The sequence below is a fragment of the Dendropsophus ebraccatus genome, chromosome 5 (genome assembly GCF_027789765.1).
Source record: "Dendropsophus ebraccatus isolate aDenEbr1 chromosome 5, aDenEbr1.pat, whole genome shotgun sequence".
Lineage (NCBI taxonomy): Eukaryota > Metazoa > Chordata > Amphibia > Anura > Hylidae > Dendropsophus > Dendropsophus ebraccatus.
Genome location: NC_091458.1, coordinates 91693982 through 91710511, shown reverse-complemented (window position 1 = coordinate 91710511; position 16530 = coordinate 91693982). Strand labels below are relative to the sequence as shown.

General features: G+C 39.6%; 1 protein-coding gene across 1 annotated transcript in view; it reads right to left on the bottom strand.

Moving 5' to 3' along the window:
• NALCN (sodium leak channel, non-selective) overlaps nucleotides 1–16530 on the bottom strand; it is a 420693-nt gene that overhangs the window by 238024 nt on the left and 166139 nt on the right. Inside the window, exons 9-10 of the mRNA XM_069970713.1 lie at nucleotides 3576–3718; nucleotides 3369–3473 (exon numbers count right to left, since the gene is read on the bottom strand). Coding sequence (XP_069826814.1) covers nucleotides 3369–3473; nucleotides 3576–3718 — 248 coding nt within the window. The remainder of the gene's footprint in view (nucleotides 1–3368; nucleotides 3474–3575; nucleotides 3719–16530) is intronic.

The window sequence follows — 16530 nt, the reverse complement described above, 5'->3', positions numbered from 1 at the left end:
TCTGGACAAAAACTCTGAATTATGCACTCTATGTTGTAACGACTAAACTCCAGAGTTGTCTTATGTGGCCCATTTGGCCCCTCACGTATTTGCTAAGGATCCCCCTATGGCTTACTATAGAAGCACACTTAAATTCCATCCCACTGCATTACTGTGGATCCCCCTCCCCAAGACCACCCATATTTAATCCATAATGAAACACACATCATATATATTTAGGATCATGTAAAACAGTCCACCAGTCTCTTGTCACCTGATCTTCTCCTTCTTTACTACATTCTCCCTTATTCCAGCCTTTGGCCAACTCCCTAAGTGCCTCTACTTCCTGGCAGATTAAAGGTCACTCCTTGTTATAACATTTTCTCTCCATTGATGGCGTGACCCCTTTCTCTATCCTTCAGACCTGCTTTGACCTACCATCTGCAGACCTCTTTCAACATTCACAAATTAAAAACTTTTATCTGTTCTCCGATGTGCAGTACTACATGTCCTCTATCTTTTAATCCTTTAAAGAACAGATGTCTCTTCAATCCCCACATCCCTGGTCTCATAACCATACTGTATTCTATCCACATTTCCCAAGGACAAGCCCTTCCTTTGCTATTCTCCACAAAATGGCTGCAGAAGGAACAATGGGCAGGAGAACGCCATTGCTGCCTACTGAGCTAGGAGAGATTTAAACTCAAGGCATTACCAGGCATTGTGTAGCATATAAGATTCCCTATGAAAGCTTGGTGGTTTCCCCAGGGAGACACATTACCCTCTCACCCCATGTTATAGACCTCTCACCCTGTATCTTGATCTGTAATAATCAGGGGAAATAACCCCAGAGCAGGTATTTATAGATGTGTTCTCTTCTTTTTTGGAGGAAATTCTGAATAGAGCATTGATTGGCAGAGTATACACCTCCAAAAGGTGAGAGGGCCAGCTTTCTTTTTTTCTTCTGAAGGAGAGGTACTTCGATCCCTCCACCCCCAGGGAGAACTGTGTAGGCTTCATGACAAGTGATGGTCACATGCAGACATTGTGTGAATAGACAACAATATTTTGCAAACGCAGGTTGTAAGTAATGAAGATGTTCATTATTTAGATGGTTAAAATCAATTACAAACGCTCTTCATTTTCCCATTGACTTCAATTGAGCGCATTATTATATTGCAAATTTGCCCCTATTTTTAACTAAAAAAAAAAAAAAAAACAACAGCTGTACTATTTTACTGTGTGTGAATATAGCCTTATTTGGCCTACTTTTTAGTTTATTTTCCTGTTTACAAATTCATGAGCTTATTACATTTACATTTCAGTATTTAGTTAGGTCTATAATACACAGCTAAATTTTTCTCCTTGATGTGGTATATTTTCAAAGACGGATCCTCAGAAATTTGCTTGACTCAGGACTTCAAAGCCTTTATTCTCTTTATTATCACAAATTTACCAAATCCCTGGCTTCTCTCCTGTAATCATGTTATTTAAATAGTATTCTCAGGGTGCATTTCAAACATTTTTTACTCCAGCAAACATTAAATCAAGTGCCTACATTCCTCCAGAAATATATACAGATACTGTAGATAACAATAATTATACTTCTAGATTATAGCTTATTGCCAGTATACTTGTCTCTTTAGGCAATATCTCCTTTATTACACCCTATCACTTCCACTCTTTTATAAACTGACACAAAGTATTCCTACATTGTACATATGTCTTTTCATGGACCCCTTTCCATGTTGACTTCTGTCAGCAGAATTCACTTTTTAGCCTGTACCTTTAAGGGTATATGCAAATTGAGTAATTCTCAAGGAAAACTCTGTGCAGAATCCGCCGCTCGCTCCCCTGTGCTCCCACCTGAACTTCTGCCTGTCACATAGGCTCCTTTATAAGCTCGGGCGGATCCCGTCGTCCGCCCATAGAATTGTCTTGTCAATTCTTTGGGCGGACATGGCGGATTGCGCACGGAGTATTCAGCGACAATTACTCTGTGTGCATATATCCTAACGCTTTAAAAACATACAGGTTGCCATAAACATATTGTGTAGACTGTTGACAGCTCTGCAGAGTGAGACTATGTTTCCACTATGTTTTTGTGTTGTTTGATGGAAATATAAAGTGGTCCAGAATTGGCCTATTGAATTCAATGGGAAAACGTCTCTTTGAGCACATGTACACTTTATTTTTATAGCTATAAAATCAATTGTTAGGTCCTTTTTTCATCCCTAAATGGAAACATCCCAAAAAGGCCTTCTTTGAGAACAGACTTTTTTAGGCTTAAGCTTTTTCTGTAACCAAAAACACCGCTGACAATATATATATATATATATTTTTTCAATGTGGGGCAAAAATTGACCAAGACAAAATAATGCTCAAAAATCATGCGAAGACTAAAAAAAAGCCAACCATTAAAGGGGTGTTCCAGCAAAAATTGACCTTTCCCCTAGTAGGAGATCGAGGGGCTCCGACCCCTGAACCCCCAGGTGATTTTTGTATTGGACCCCGCCAGGTCTGTTATGAATAGAGCCCCAGGTTCTAATATTTCTATAAAGTGACGGAAAGAGCAGAGTACAGCGCTCTTCCGGTGTACTAGGCTCTTTCCGTCGCTCCATAGGAGCCATCCTGGGGCTCTTTTCATAACAGAGCTAGCAAGGTCCGATACAGAGATCGCCAGAGGGTTCAGGGGTCAGACCCCTCGCGCTCTCATACTTTTCCCCTATCCTGTGGATAGGGGAAAAGTTAATTTTTCCTGGAATACCCCTTTAAAGCACAACATGAAATGGTGTGTGCACATAGCCGAAATAATTATTCCATTTGTAAAGAGGAATGTTTTCAATTATAGAACCATAAGAAAAACAGATTGCTGAACTCAGGGAGACCAGCCAAACGACAACACTGCCGGCTGCTAGTGAAAGCGCTCAATGCAGTGAAGTCCTAGGTGCATTGCCGCCTGGGAAACATGAATATGCAAAAGAGGAGTCCGTGGAGCCTCATTGAAGAGTCTCAAAACACAGGACTAGCCAGATATCCCTCCGGGAAGGACCCAGCCAAGGGAAACCAGGTTAGGAAACCCCTGTTAGGAAACCAGGAGCTGCCCCATGGCTGGGTCCTTACCGGAGGGATATCTGGCTAGTCCTGTGTTTTGAGACTCTTCAATGAGGCTCAACGGACTCCTCTTTTGCATATTCAATTATAGAAAGTATGTTTAAAATAATGTTCATTTAATAACCTTGAAAGCAGAGGGTATGTAGGAGATTATCTCATGTTGTGCTACAGGCACAATGGCACTTTGGCCTGTACCCTACTGCACAGGACAATGGTGTTATATGAACAAAAAATTCATGATAAGCTAAAATGATGATCTAGTAAAAGTAATTTACCGTGGTGGTAGCAGTGGAAGTGGTGCTACTCCGAGAACCCCACATCTGTTGGAACTGGACTCTAATTTCAGCAAAGGTCTCAATAATAACAGCAATGAAGACATTCTAAACAAAACAAAGTTACTGGTGTTAATATGAAGAGGATAGGCATTTGCTTAATACTAACAGACGTGATGAATACATTCCAGGCAATAAATTATACAATACCTTAACAAGCCAAGCAAGGAAGAAAATGAGGGTAATGAAGTAGAAATAGGAGCGCCATCTGGGGAAACTGTCAATTGCTCTGTACATAAGGAAAACCCACCCTTCCTGAGAGGCTGCTTCATATACGGTAAAGATGCTGGTTCCTGGAGGAGAGAAGCAGGTTTTTTAACAAACTATGCAGCCGTGGTATCCTAGGATACAATGCAATGATAATATTCCCTCTACAGAAAGTCCATCATGCAGCATGACTCACAGCCTGGATATGCATTCAATGTCTATCTGACATATATGACCAAAAACAACATGATTTACATTATTCCTGAACACTTCATAAATGTACATATAGAAGGAAATAGAGAATAATTATTGCTTAACTGCAAGCTGCTTAGTACGCCTTTCTGTAATAAGCATAGATTATTTAATAAAGGTTTACTTGTAAGAAATCTTATCAATCTTGATATTTTAAGGGTATTTTTATACAACAATTTTTAGAGGTGGAAATACAGCTGTATTTTGATCATTATGACTGTAAATAATATTATGAACATATACAGAAAATGTGTACAAAAACTATACACAAATGCCACTGCGTTTATTCTCTGCGTTTATGATAAAATACTCTTGAAAAAGGTTAAAAAATATATATATATATATCCAAAAAGTGCTAGAAAAAAGAACTGCCAAGGATTATCTTGGTGTTTTTTTCTGGCATTTTTCACTTCAGGTGTGACCTTTTTTTTATTTGCTTTTGGGGCCTTTGAGACAAAAAGAAGAAATTTCATTGAACTCTATGGGAGAGACACGCCACAGGTTACATAAAAAGAGGAGAAAAAAAGGCTGCAAAAACAAAAAACAAAAACAAACGTCAAGTACGGCATTTCATAAAATTCCATTGAATCACAACTAATTTGCGCCATTTCCTGTCTAGAGATGAGCAAACCAGCCGGATTTCTGGTTCGTATGAATCAGAAATCTCGGCGGCTGACTCCCGCTGCCTGCTCCCGGAACACATAGAAAACTGGGATACAGCCAATGCCAATGGCTGTATCCCAGTTTTTCAAGCGTTCCTTACGATGTATCCACCCGCTGCATGGAGGGAACAGGCAGCGGGAGTCAGCCGCTGAGATTTCTGATTCATACGAACCAGAAATCCGGCTGGTTCACTCATCTCTACTCCTGTCTTTCTAGCTGCTGCCGTTCCTGAGCTACAAGTTTTTCTAAAAGCCGATCTATACCCAAGATAGGAAACAGCATTTCCCATCATGCATCTCCCTGACTGGTCCGTTTGCGTACTTGCCTCCTTAGCTTTTTTCCTGCCCACTGATGTTATCACTATTGCACAGTAAACACAGGACTGATTTTTGTTGAGCTCCCTCTTCCCCCCTTTGTAGACACAGGACATGTGATCTCCTCTCTAGGGGCCGGGTTAGGGTTTAGCTGTCTATTGCCTTGGTAAACCGGCACCCAGGAGACATCATCTGCATCATCACTATGCATCTGTTCACTAGTGATAGTGATTCTTTCATAGACTTGGGGAGCGTTTACAAACAGAGAGATTTATCTGACAGATTTTTTAAGTCAAAGCCAGGAATGGATTTGAAAAGAGGGAAAAATCCCACTCTTTACTTTATGACTTGTTCTCTGTTTATAGTCTGTTCCTGGCTTTGGCTTCAAAAATCTGCCAGATAAATTTCTAAGTAAAGGCACCCTTACATGCGTCCCTGGATAAAAAGTTATAGTTCTATCTCTACTTGCTGTCAGTGAATGTCTTTGTGTCTCAGCTCTCCATATTGTAAGTGTTATAGATGTTCTTAAAGTCTGAATGGAACTAGAAAGTTTTAATTCACAGTCAGCAAGCAGAGATCTAAACATACACTACATGATTATTCTCCTTTGAATCTAGTGATAATTTAAAAAGAATGATTTACAATGATTAGCAAATCTTGATGTAATACCTTGGAAACTAGAACATTATATAATTTAAAGATTATAAAAACAGCCATGCAGGCAGGGAAAGAAAAACAGGCAGATTACTTAATGGCTGTAATTATCTGTAGTCTGTGGTATCAGAACACAATAAGAAAATCGAAAAGAAAATGATGATTTCACAAAGCAAAAAAAAAATGCATAGGTGCTCAATAGCTTTCTGTTCATAAGCTTACTTATTGTATTAGTTCAAGTTAAATTATCTGCAATTGTATTAGTCCTGTACTGAGTTAGTTACATTGCTGGAATAGAAATCACTTGAACTATCTACTTAGCACTCTTTCAAGCTTCCTTTTTTCCAATTCTGCCCTTTAAAATCAATGGTGTATTCTCAGTACAGGTCATCAATAATAGAGCAGTGGGAGTCCGACTTTGGGCAGCCTTGCCAATCAGCTGTTTGAAGAGGCTGCATTGCTTGTGTGAGTATTGCAGCCTCTTCAACGTTTAAAATAGTTTCAATCTGGCTTGTACTTGTGAGGTAAAAAGTTTACTTAAATGCAACACCGTTGCAATACATTGCACTATAAAAAGTACCAGTACAAATCAGCCTGAACCAATGTAAACACCGAAAAGGCTGTAGTGCTATGAGTGCGGGCCACTCAAATAACTAAAGGGTAGGCTTATTTGGAGTCAAAGTCCTTCTATCCACCAGTAAGCCTTAAATTTTAAAGGGTAGATATTGCGGCAACATCGTGTGGACATTGGTCATCTCATGTATGGGTGAATTCTTCAGCAATGTTTGTGATGCAATACCTGTTCTTCCTCTCCATTCCAGGCATGTAAGCTATACTTTCAAGACGAGACTAGGGTGGAAGTGAAGCATTAGGAGAGAGGAAAAGTATTAGGGCCCTATTCCACTGGACGATAATCGTTCGCATAATCGTTAACGATCTCAAACGACCGCTATTGCGAAATACCTGAAAACGTTCACTCATTTTCATGGAACGATAATCGTTACTTATGATTGTATTTGCGATTGTTTTTTCTTCCCTATTTCTTCACTATTGGGTTCGTATCTACTGCGAACGACCAAACAACGTCTTATTCAATGCGAACGATTTGCGAATGTTTTGCTAACGAGCAACGATAAAAATAGGTCCAGGTCTTATAAAGCGATCAACGATTTCTCGTTTGGTCGTTAATTGTTAACTGCATTTCAACAGAACGATTATCGTTTAGATTCGAACGATTTAACGATAATCTGAACGATAATCGTCCGGTGGAATAGGGCCCTTACTTTTCCTCTTCCTGATAACCCCCTAACATTACATATCACTTAAATAAAAATGCCAATGATCTGAAGATAAGAAAGTATGAAGCATTACAAACACTTAAAAACACCTAAAAACCCAATAAGGGTAAACCATCACAGGAAAAACACATGAGAATGTATATGTCGCTCCCACCGCAGCCCCAAAACAATATTAGCTCTAGACCTTGTATATTGTATAACCAAATATATCTCAGACACTAACACTCATAGTAAATACCTCTCAAAGTGTACATGCTGAAATAAATACATAAATTAATAGATACCAAGTAGAAAAATCAGTGAAAAAATTCATGAACGCATACAAAAAGTGACCATGTGCTAAAGCACCCTAATATCAGAGAGTCAGTTACTGAAAAAAAAATATATTGCATCAAATGTCACCCAGGGACTGCAGACCCTACACCTATCGTCACATCACGTGACTTCGTCAGGGGTCAGTGGTTCTGTGGTTGGAACATAGGCAGCATCCCATTGTGTAGATTTATAGCAGCTCCCACCTTTAATTGTATAGTACGTAGTACGTAACAGCCTTTGTCAGAGAAGATCATCCTGGACGGTACTGCAGTACTGGCCGGATTATCTTCACTTCTAATGAATTGGGATGCGGGCGTATCCATGCACGCCCGCATCTCAATTTGCCACACGGTCCATTGTGTGCACTGACGTATTTTTTTGTGGCGTCGCTAGCGAAAGGCCACACCCGCTAATAGCCACAGTCTCAAGCTGCAGAAAGCAGCTGGGATCACGGCGGTTAAGAGCGGGGTTGCTGCACGGCCCCTTTCTGAACCTGCCCACCCGCAGCAGGACATGACCCATATAACCTTTTTATTTCATCATTTATGGAGCTGTGTGAGGGCTCTCTTTTGCTCAAATCCTGGGAAACGAAAAAAATGGCCACTCCGTTGGGTCAATTTCTTGAAGAAAGTCAGGGATTTGATCCCTGAACTGTTTAAGTGAAATGATCAAATGAACAAGCCTGAAGCCTGGTTCAATTCACATATGGGCCTCCTGCTCCTCGCCCTTGAACCAGGCACCAGAATTGAAGCTTGTTCAATAACTTGCCACAGCCAGTGTTCGGCCTGCAAGGGAAAGGTGTCGGGAACCAGTTGAAGGCTGCTGCATTCAGGTACAAGGCACGGCAGCGGGGAGGAGGCCCAAGATGGTGCTGGCATTCTGGCTCATGTGTGCATTGAACCAGGCACCAGGCTTGTTCAATTACTCACCCCAGCCAGTGTCCGGACTGCAAGGGGAAGGTGCCATTAACTAGTGGGAGGCTGCAGTATTCAGGTACCAGGCACAGCAGCGGGCGTATGTGGAGCAGGAGGCCCAAGATGACACTGGCGCTGTGCGGGGAAGGTCCCAGGAACCGGTGGGAGGCTGCAGCATTCAGGTACCAGGCACGGCAGCAGGGATGGGGAGCAGGAGGCCCATATCTGCATTAAACCAGGCACCAGGCTTGAGGCTTGTTCATTTGACCATTTCACTGAAAGAGTTCAGGCATTTGGTCAAATCCTAGACTTTCTTCAGGGAAATGACCCAACGCAGTGGTCATTTTATAATTTCCCAAGATTTTAGGGATTTGATCAAATCCCTGATTTTATCATTACCCTGCAACATATAGAAACATAGAAACATAGAAGATTGTCGGCAGAAAAAGACCACTGGGTCCATCTAGTCCGCCCTTTTAGTATTTTCTTTCTTATTATCTTAGGATAGATATATGTCTATCCCAGGCGTGTTTAAATTCTGTTATTGTAGATTTACCAACCACCTCTGCTGGAAGTTTGTTCCAGGTATCTACTACTCTTTCAGTAAAATAATATTTTCTTACATTGCTTCTGATCTTTCCCCCAACTAACCTCTCACTGTGTCCTCTTGTTCTTGAGCTCAGTTTTTTACTAAAAACACTCCCCTCTTGAACCTTATTTAGTCCCTTAACATACTTAAAGGTTTCAATCATGTCCCCCCTTTCCCGTCTTTCCTCCAGACTATACAGATTCAAATCTTTAAGTCTTTCCTGATATGGTTTATGCCTCACACCCTCCACCATTTTTGTAGCCCGTCTTTGGACCCGTTCTATTTTATCAATGTCCTTTTTTAGGTGAGGTCTCCAGAACTGGACACAGTATTCCAGATGTGGCCTCACCAGAGCTCTATACACCGGGATCACAATCTCCCTCTTCCTACTGGTTATACCTCTAGCTATACACCCCAGCATACGATTTGCTTTCCCCACCGCCTGGTTGCACTGGTGACTCATTTTAAGGCTGTCAGAAATTATTACCCCTAAATACTTCTCTTCTGAAGTATTTTCCAACACAGTACTGCCGATGTGATACTCGGATAGAGGATTGCTCCTCCCCAAGTGCATTATTTTACATTTGGTGTCATGTATAGTAAAGTATGTAGGTATGTGGGTTGCCCTCTGTATGTAGGATCCCCATGCTGTGCCCCCCACATAGTAATAATGCCTTCTACTGTGCCCTCCATATAATAATAATGCACCTTGCTGTGCACTTTGTATACCTGCTGTGTCCCATTTAGTAATAATAATGCCCCCTGCTGTGCCCTCCATATAATATTGCTCCTTGCTGTGCAACCCCACATTGTAATAATTCCTCCTGCTGTGTACCCCAATATAGTAATCATACCCCTGCTGTGCACCTCTACATAGTAACTTCCTGGCTGCCATGTCAACTAATTGGCACTAAAAGATTGCATTGCGGAAGTGCCAATCTGAACGGTGATATGAGTGGCAGCTGTAAAATAACACTCTATATGCAACAGTTGCTATTGACTGCAACATTTACAGGGTTAAACTACCAGACTCTGTAGCTGCCGGTAATACACATCCAGTATCCATTGCATATGGAGTGAGCACAGATCCTGAGCCTGCTCCATATGTTCCCACTACAGTGATCATATACAAGCATGTGATTTTGCGGGAGGGGATAACAGTACTCAGTTTAGTTAAAATTTCCTTTGTACTCAAATGAAATTACAAAGTAACACATTATTTCACCCGCTGAATGGAAAATACTTGATTTTGCCACAGCTTAACAAATAACATATTCTATTAAATTACTTAAGCTCTAAATTCTTGCATAGAATTTGAGGGTGGAAAGCGTGCTGTTCTTACAGCTAGACTGTGTCAGCCAGTACATTATGAATTTCTATACTTCTATAGGAGCTTGCCCTATTCCGCAATTGACTAAAGAGAGCAAAAGTACAGGTCTTGATAATCAGACATGACTCACTGCCTGTTAATTTGTTCAATAAAGCTTCTAAGGCATATTAAGTAACACTGTTGTCTTTCCAAACAAGCCAAATAAGTGTTAAAGAGGCAAATTGTTTATTGCTTAAAGTACCAAAATGATTTGCCTATGATTTGGTTGTACAATAATCGCTCCAATCAGCTAACAGTACTGCACAGCATATAATTTGTAGTACTTATACAGAGCTCGGCATGAGGGAAAATCCATCCAGGCAATCATGAGCACTTCAATGTACTGTAGAAATCACATACTGTAATTGAAAAACATGTCTGTGATCACCTTGTAAAATGAGCATGCAATTAGATCATTTTAATAGTATAAGGAACCAGATGTATCCAATTTTACAGGTACTCAGAAAACAGAATACTGACATGTAATGTCAAAGGTGTGATTTAATAAGACTCAAGAAAATAGCACAAACCAAGGCATACAGTGCAAATAGTCAAGGTGGTGAATCTATGGCATATGTGCACTCAGAGCCCTGCGCCGCCGATCGCTCACTTATGGGAAATCTAGGACAGCTGTCCCAGATCCACCGTCGAGCGAGTGCTCCTTTCAGGTGCACATGCATACAGCACCACTGTATACTGTGTGAACGCCGGCTCCCTGCTCTGTACTGTGTAAGGCTGGGTTCACACACAGTATATTTCAGGCAGTATTTGGTCCTCATGTCAGGTCCTCATAGCAACCAAAACCAGGAGTGGATTAAAAACACAGAAAGGCTCTGTTCACATAATGTTGTAATTGAGTGGATGACCGCCATTTAATGGCAAATATTTGCTGTTATTTTAAAACAACGGCTGTTGTATCAAAATAATGGTAGTTATTTACTGTTATATGGCGGCCATCCACTCAATTTCACCATTGTGTGAACATAGACTTTCTGTGTTTTCAATCCACTCCTGGTTTTGGTTGCTATGAGGACCTGACATGAGGACCAAATACTGCCTGAAATATACTGTGTGTGAACCCAGCCTAAGGCTATGTTCCCACACAGTATTTTTGCTCAATATTTTGTAACCAAAACCAGGAGTGGATTGAAAACACAGAAAAGATATGTTCACACATTGTTGAAATTAAGTGGATGTCCATCATTTAATGGTAGGTATTAACAAATATTATATAACGTGAAATGCATGGTTTACTCCCATTATTCCATAAAAATGGTAAATCTATAAAATTATTATGATGCATAACAGCCTGCGTCATGGCATACAGTATATAAATTATTTAGGTATATGGAAGGTAAATGTTTGGCATATGTTCCAGAACTTTTACCCATGTTTTTCAGAAAATTAGACAGGGTGTTATATTATTTTTTTTTTCTCAGAGAAAAGAGGTCTTGTTATCACACATTATGCTGGATTCCTTTCTTGTACTCCATGGAGAAGCATACTCTAAAAAGAACACTTATTTTCGGGGAAGGGCTTACTTTTGCATAAACAGGGTACTTTGTATGGTACAGCTGTATTTGCTACAGTTAGTAAGGTATTAGCTTTCCTCACTCCCTTGCGCTCCATTTCCGCTGTGTTGTCAGTGTTAAACAGTACTTTTGAGATGACAGCAAGACAGAATGAGGTGCCAGGGAGTGAGGGAAGGTATTGCATTTTCTGTTTCTAGAAATATTAGAAAGTGTGAAGTATGTAAATGATAATGTAAAAGATCACAACTGAACTTGCCATTTTTTTTGTTGCTTTACAGGGTGGGAAGGTAAGCCTGTCGAGCCAATTCCTTTTGAGGCACCTGTGTACTCCAGTCCTAAACCATTAAGAATCATGCACAAGGCCTCCATATAGGAATATAAAATGGAATAGTAGGACACCACACACAATCTGATGGGGGGGGGAGACTTTTGTGTATGCTAAAAAAATATGGAAGGCAATGGAAAAATAGATCCTAACAGATGCACACAAATGCATCAGTTTGTTAAATCCATTTTTTCCAATAAACAGAAACGTAAAATGGACAGCAAAAATGGAGTGTGTACCCAGCTTAAGGGATATTCTTGTAGGACTCATCAAGTTAATTTTTTAACTATATTAATTTAACAAACGTGACTCCTTCAGATGATCTGCCTGCTCTTTCCCTCCCATTGTTGACAGCTCATTGTCTAAAAGCAGTGGTCTGACTGGTGTATATATAGCTGTAGTATACATATTCATATATTATACAGTATAGATACACTATCTGGAATTTACCATCACTGTATGCCTGTGAATTGGTGTAAAATTGTCACAAATCACTTTACTGCTCACAATTTTGCAGGTTACCTCTCCTCACGTCTGTTGTCAGTAAAGTGTGACAACAAGTGTGTCATAGTTGTCTTTCTACCTCAAGGCACATTTATAATGACTTTAGTTCAAAAGTCACTAATCCACTCCAGTCCGGTACACACTTTAATGGGTAGGCCTAATAGCTTGATGGAACACTAAGGAACATTCACACGTCCACACAAAACTGTACATGCACAGACAGTATTCTGCGCACCTGCCCTCTGAGCTTGCGGCATCATGATCAAAACTGTTTAAATGTCCATGCTACTGTGCTGACACAACTGTGCAGCAGTGTCAGTACAGTACTCCAAACTTTTAAACAGTTTTAAATCTCATAGCATCATAATGAATCATAATGACAGGAGTTCCGAAGTTCAGTCTGCATACAAAACATGCATGGTCAGTAGACTCATAAATATGGTGCACGGCACACACAGATGTACAGGCAAAGACCTTTTATATACACACAAAAGCATAAACACCTTCGAATTATAAATCCCTCTTTATCTCTTTATACATCTACATTATATATATATATATATATATATATATATATTATATATTTATACATACATACACACACACTCACTCACATATCAGTCAGACCACTGCTTTTAGTTCAGTAGTCAGTAACCTAAACAATGAGCTGAAAATAGCTGCATTTCAGGAGAAGGAGGTAAGTTTGATAAATAACAATGTATTTGTAAAATATTTAACTTGGGAAGCCCTACAAGTATATTAGTTGAGAATGGAATACCCTTTTAAGATGTCACATCAATATCATGCAAGGGAAACAGCATCATGTTCCTTGTAATACAATTGTAATTGTAATTGAATTGTAATTGAAGTGTAATTAAATTACAATTAGTCATTAGATAAAATATATATGTGATCCCACAGCATAATATTGTGATACTATATACTAGGCCATAAAAATCATACAGTATAATTTATAAAATGTGTGAATTTGTGAACATGTCTACAGTATAATTTATAAAATGTGTGTAATTTGTGAACATGTCTACTACAGGCTTCAGTAGGATGTTTAGTCCATCTGCGATTGCCTATACAAAAAACACACCTCATTTTTTGATAACCTATAATTTGGTACCTCAGTATCAACCTTATGTCTATTTCACTTTTGTGAGAGGAAGCATGCCAATAATATTAACCAACAGATGAAAGGAATGTTGACCTCTATTAAGTCTGGTGAGCTGTCTCGTAAATCGTTATTACCCTGGCATGGTAGGAGTCAATGATATGAATTGCATGTTCAAGATTCACCATAACAAATTCAGCCCAAATGCCAAATTAAAAGGAGTCAGAGAGGATCTTTATAACAAGCCAAAATCCCTTGTTCTGAATGAATAGACATCTGAAGGCAAATTACAATCACAATGAAATCAAAGAATATAGAAACAATTTCACAAAAGCAGAACATTTTGCTATTCTGCATTTCTAAAATTAGTGTAAGAATAAAGCATTGGAATAATATGACCATGTAATATCTCTGAAGATAAGTCACATGAATAATTACAGAACATTGCTTGGGTCCACAAGTGTTTCTAAGCAATTATTGCAAAATATAAACAAGGTCCCAGAATATCAAACTAACAGATGGCTTATTTTTTATTAGAAACAGAAAGGAATCTAAACACGTCAAAGTTGTGATTCAGAAATTTCACCTAAGGGCCTGCAATAGCTAAATGTCCTGGGAAAAATTACATCAGATAAACTGTCAACATAAGTGTTCATGAAAATTATACAAACCAGCACTCCTCCAGACACCAGAAAATTGACCTTCTAGTGGCTACCCTGGGAGTCAAAGTGCCACCCTTTAACAACTACATAATATTTTCTTCTCAAATGTAAAAGTTGGTTTAATTATGGTCTAAAACATGGTTGAATTAGGATATTTTATCATTATATCTCTTTGCAAACACCTAACATGACTAAATGCTGGCTAGGACTGCTGCAGCATAACCTTCCCAAAAATCTTACTTTACAATAAAATATCTTGTGAAATGGAAGCAAAGCTACACTTAAAGGGGTATCCAAAAGAGGAGAAACAGTCCTCCTACCTGTTCTGCACTCAGGCACTGAACTTCCTCCCTCTTGGTGTCTCGGGTAATAATTTCAGCTGACATTTCTTGGTAAAATTGTATTTTTCTGCAGATCAGCATTTTTTTGTGGACAAGACAAATGTCGCATGTGTAACGACCGGAAAAAAATCTGGATCTTATAGACTTCTAGTGGCTAATCTGTTCTGCACTTATCTTTTGTACTAGCTCATAGGTTATTTTTTTGCGGTACGGATTGTGGATTGTAAAACTACAGATGCAAATAGTCCTATAGAAATCAATGGGCAGTAATTTGTCCGTAATTGTGGATCCACGATTCCGGATAAAATTACGGAATGTATGAATAGAGCCTAAATGTTATTATCTTCTGACATGTCATAGCGATCACTAGAATGTAGGGGCAAAGGCACTCAGTAGTGCGTGATGTGTGCCTTTTTCTCTACTCTACTCAGGTATAACAAGCTGTCTATGCAATTATAATGGAAGAATGCAGCATTCTCACTGTATACTCACTATTGTACACTTATTCAATAAAGGAGAAGTTCGGCCAAATTTTTTATTAAAGTATTGTATTGCCCCCTCAAAAGCTATACAAATTACCAATATACACTTATTACAGGAAATGAACATAAAGTGCTTTTTCCCCTGCTTTTACTACTGCATCAAGGCTTCACTTCCCGGATAAAATGGGCTGTGGCTGCTGGAGAGGATGATGGCAGAGGGATGCTCGTTGTCCCTCCAGTGCCTTGTGTTCTCCTGCCATCATCCTCTCCACCAGCCACAGCCTGTACAGCTCTGGGAGTCTGGTTGTGACATCACCATTTTATCCAGGAAGTGAAGCCTTGATGCAGTAGTAAGTGCAGGGAAAAAAGCACTTTATGTGCATTTCCCATAATAAGTGTATATTGGTGATTTGTACAACTTTTGGGGGCAATACAATACTTTAATAAAAATTTTCGCCGGGCTTCTCCTTTAACAACGATAAATGTGCTAGTATGGTGGTGTATGTATAGAATACCTTGTGCCTCTCTATCCGGCTAGGTAATGGTATTAATGTAATTACCTCAGAGACATGAAGTTATATGTTATAATGAGTTACTGATTCTAAGACCATACATTTATACTTGACACATGCTGCATTTCATATAATTGTTATGTCACTACAGTTAATGTGACATCTTTATACATCATCACTCATGCCTGTACATGTGCATTAGATTGTGCCACACGCTTGTGGCCGCCATGTTCGGACCATCCAGCCCAAGGTTTTAGATCCAGCAAATATTTACACCATAATTACTGTAATACCCTGAAAAAGCTGTCTGTTGATGGATGCCTGGCTTTAGTAAACCCTTGTCCTGCAGCAATACTTGCAACATATTTAGACTTTGATGCAATAGGGGCCATCCTGGTATTTCCCTATTTATGTTCCAATACTCACAATCGAGTGGGACTTAAGGGGCTACGTACTGTATCAAGAGTGGTTTGGTGATCTCCCCACTGGGAGGCACCCCTTGGCAACAGGTTTTCCTTCCCTGGAGGGATATCTGGCTATTCCTGTGTTTTGAGAGTCGCAAACTGAGTCTCCAGGGACCCCTGGAGCATATGAAACAATGGGCTCAGTGAAAAAAAACAGTGGAAAACACTAAATAAAGAAGGGCTATGTACAAAACAGTCTATAACTAGGTATGTATATGTGTATTTAGTTATATCAGTATTTGGCCAATAAGGAGCTCTTTCATTTCTTTTATACATTGTGCTATACAGGGCAAGTGTAGGCCCAGAGCATACCAGAATTGTGTATACCCTCTACACAAAATAAATAAATACATTAAAGAAAAAAAGAAAAGGAATTGATCCAGTTTACTCATTTTGTTCTTTATAATAGATTGTGCTATATAAGAAATAGTTAAACGTAACCCTTTAACCCCTTTTCGTCATGATCTGGTAAGGGATGTCTAGAGAGGGGTCCCAACAAGAGCACTCTCTGTACAATACCGTCCCCAGCTGCTATTAGCCAGCGTGGCCTGATTGCTTTGCTGGCTAATTAACCATTTAAATACTGCT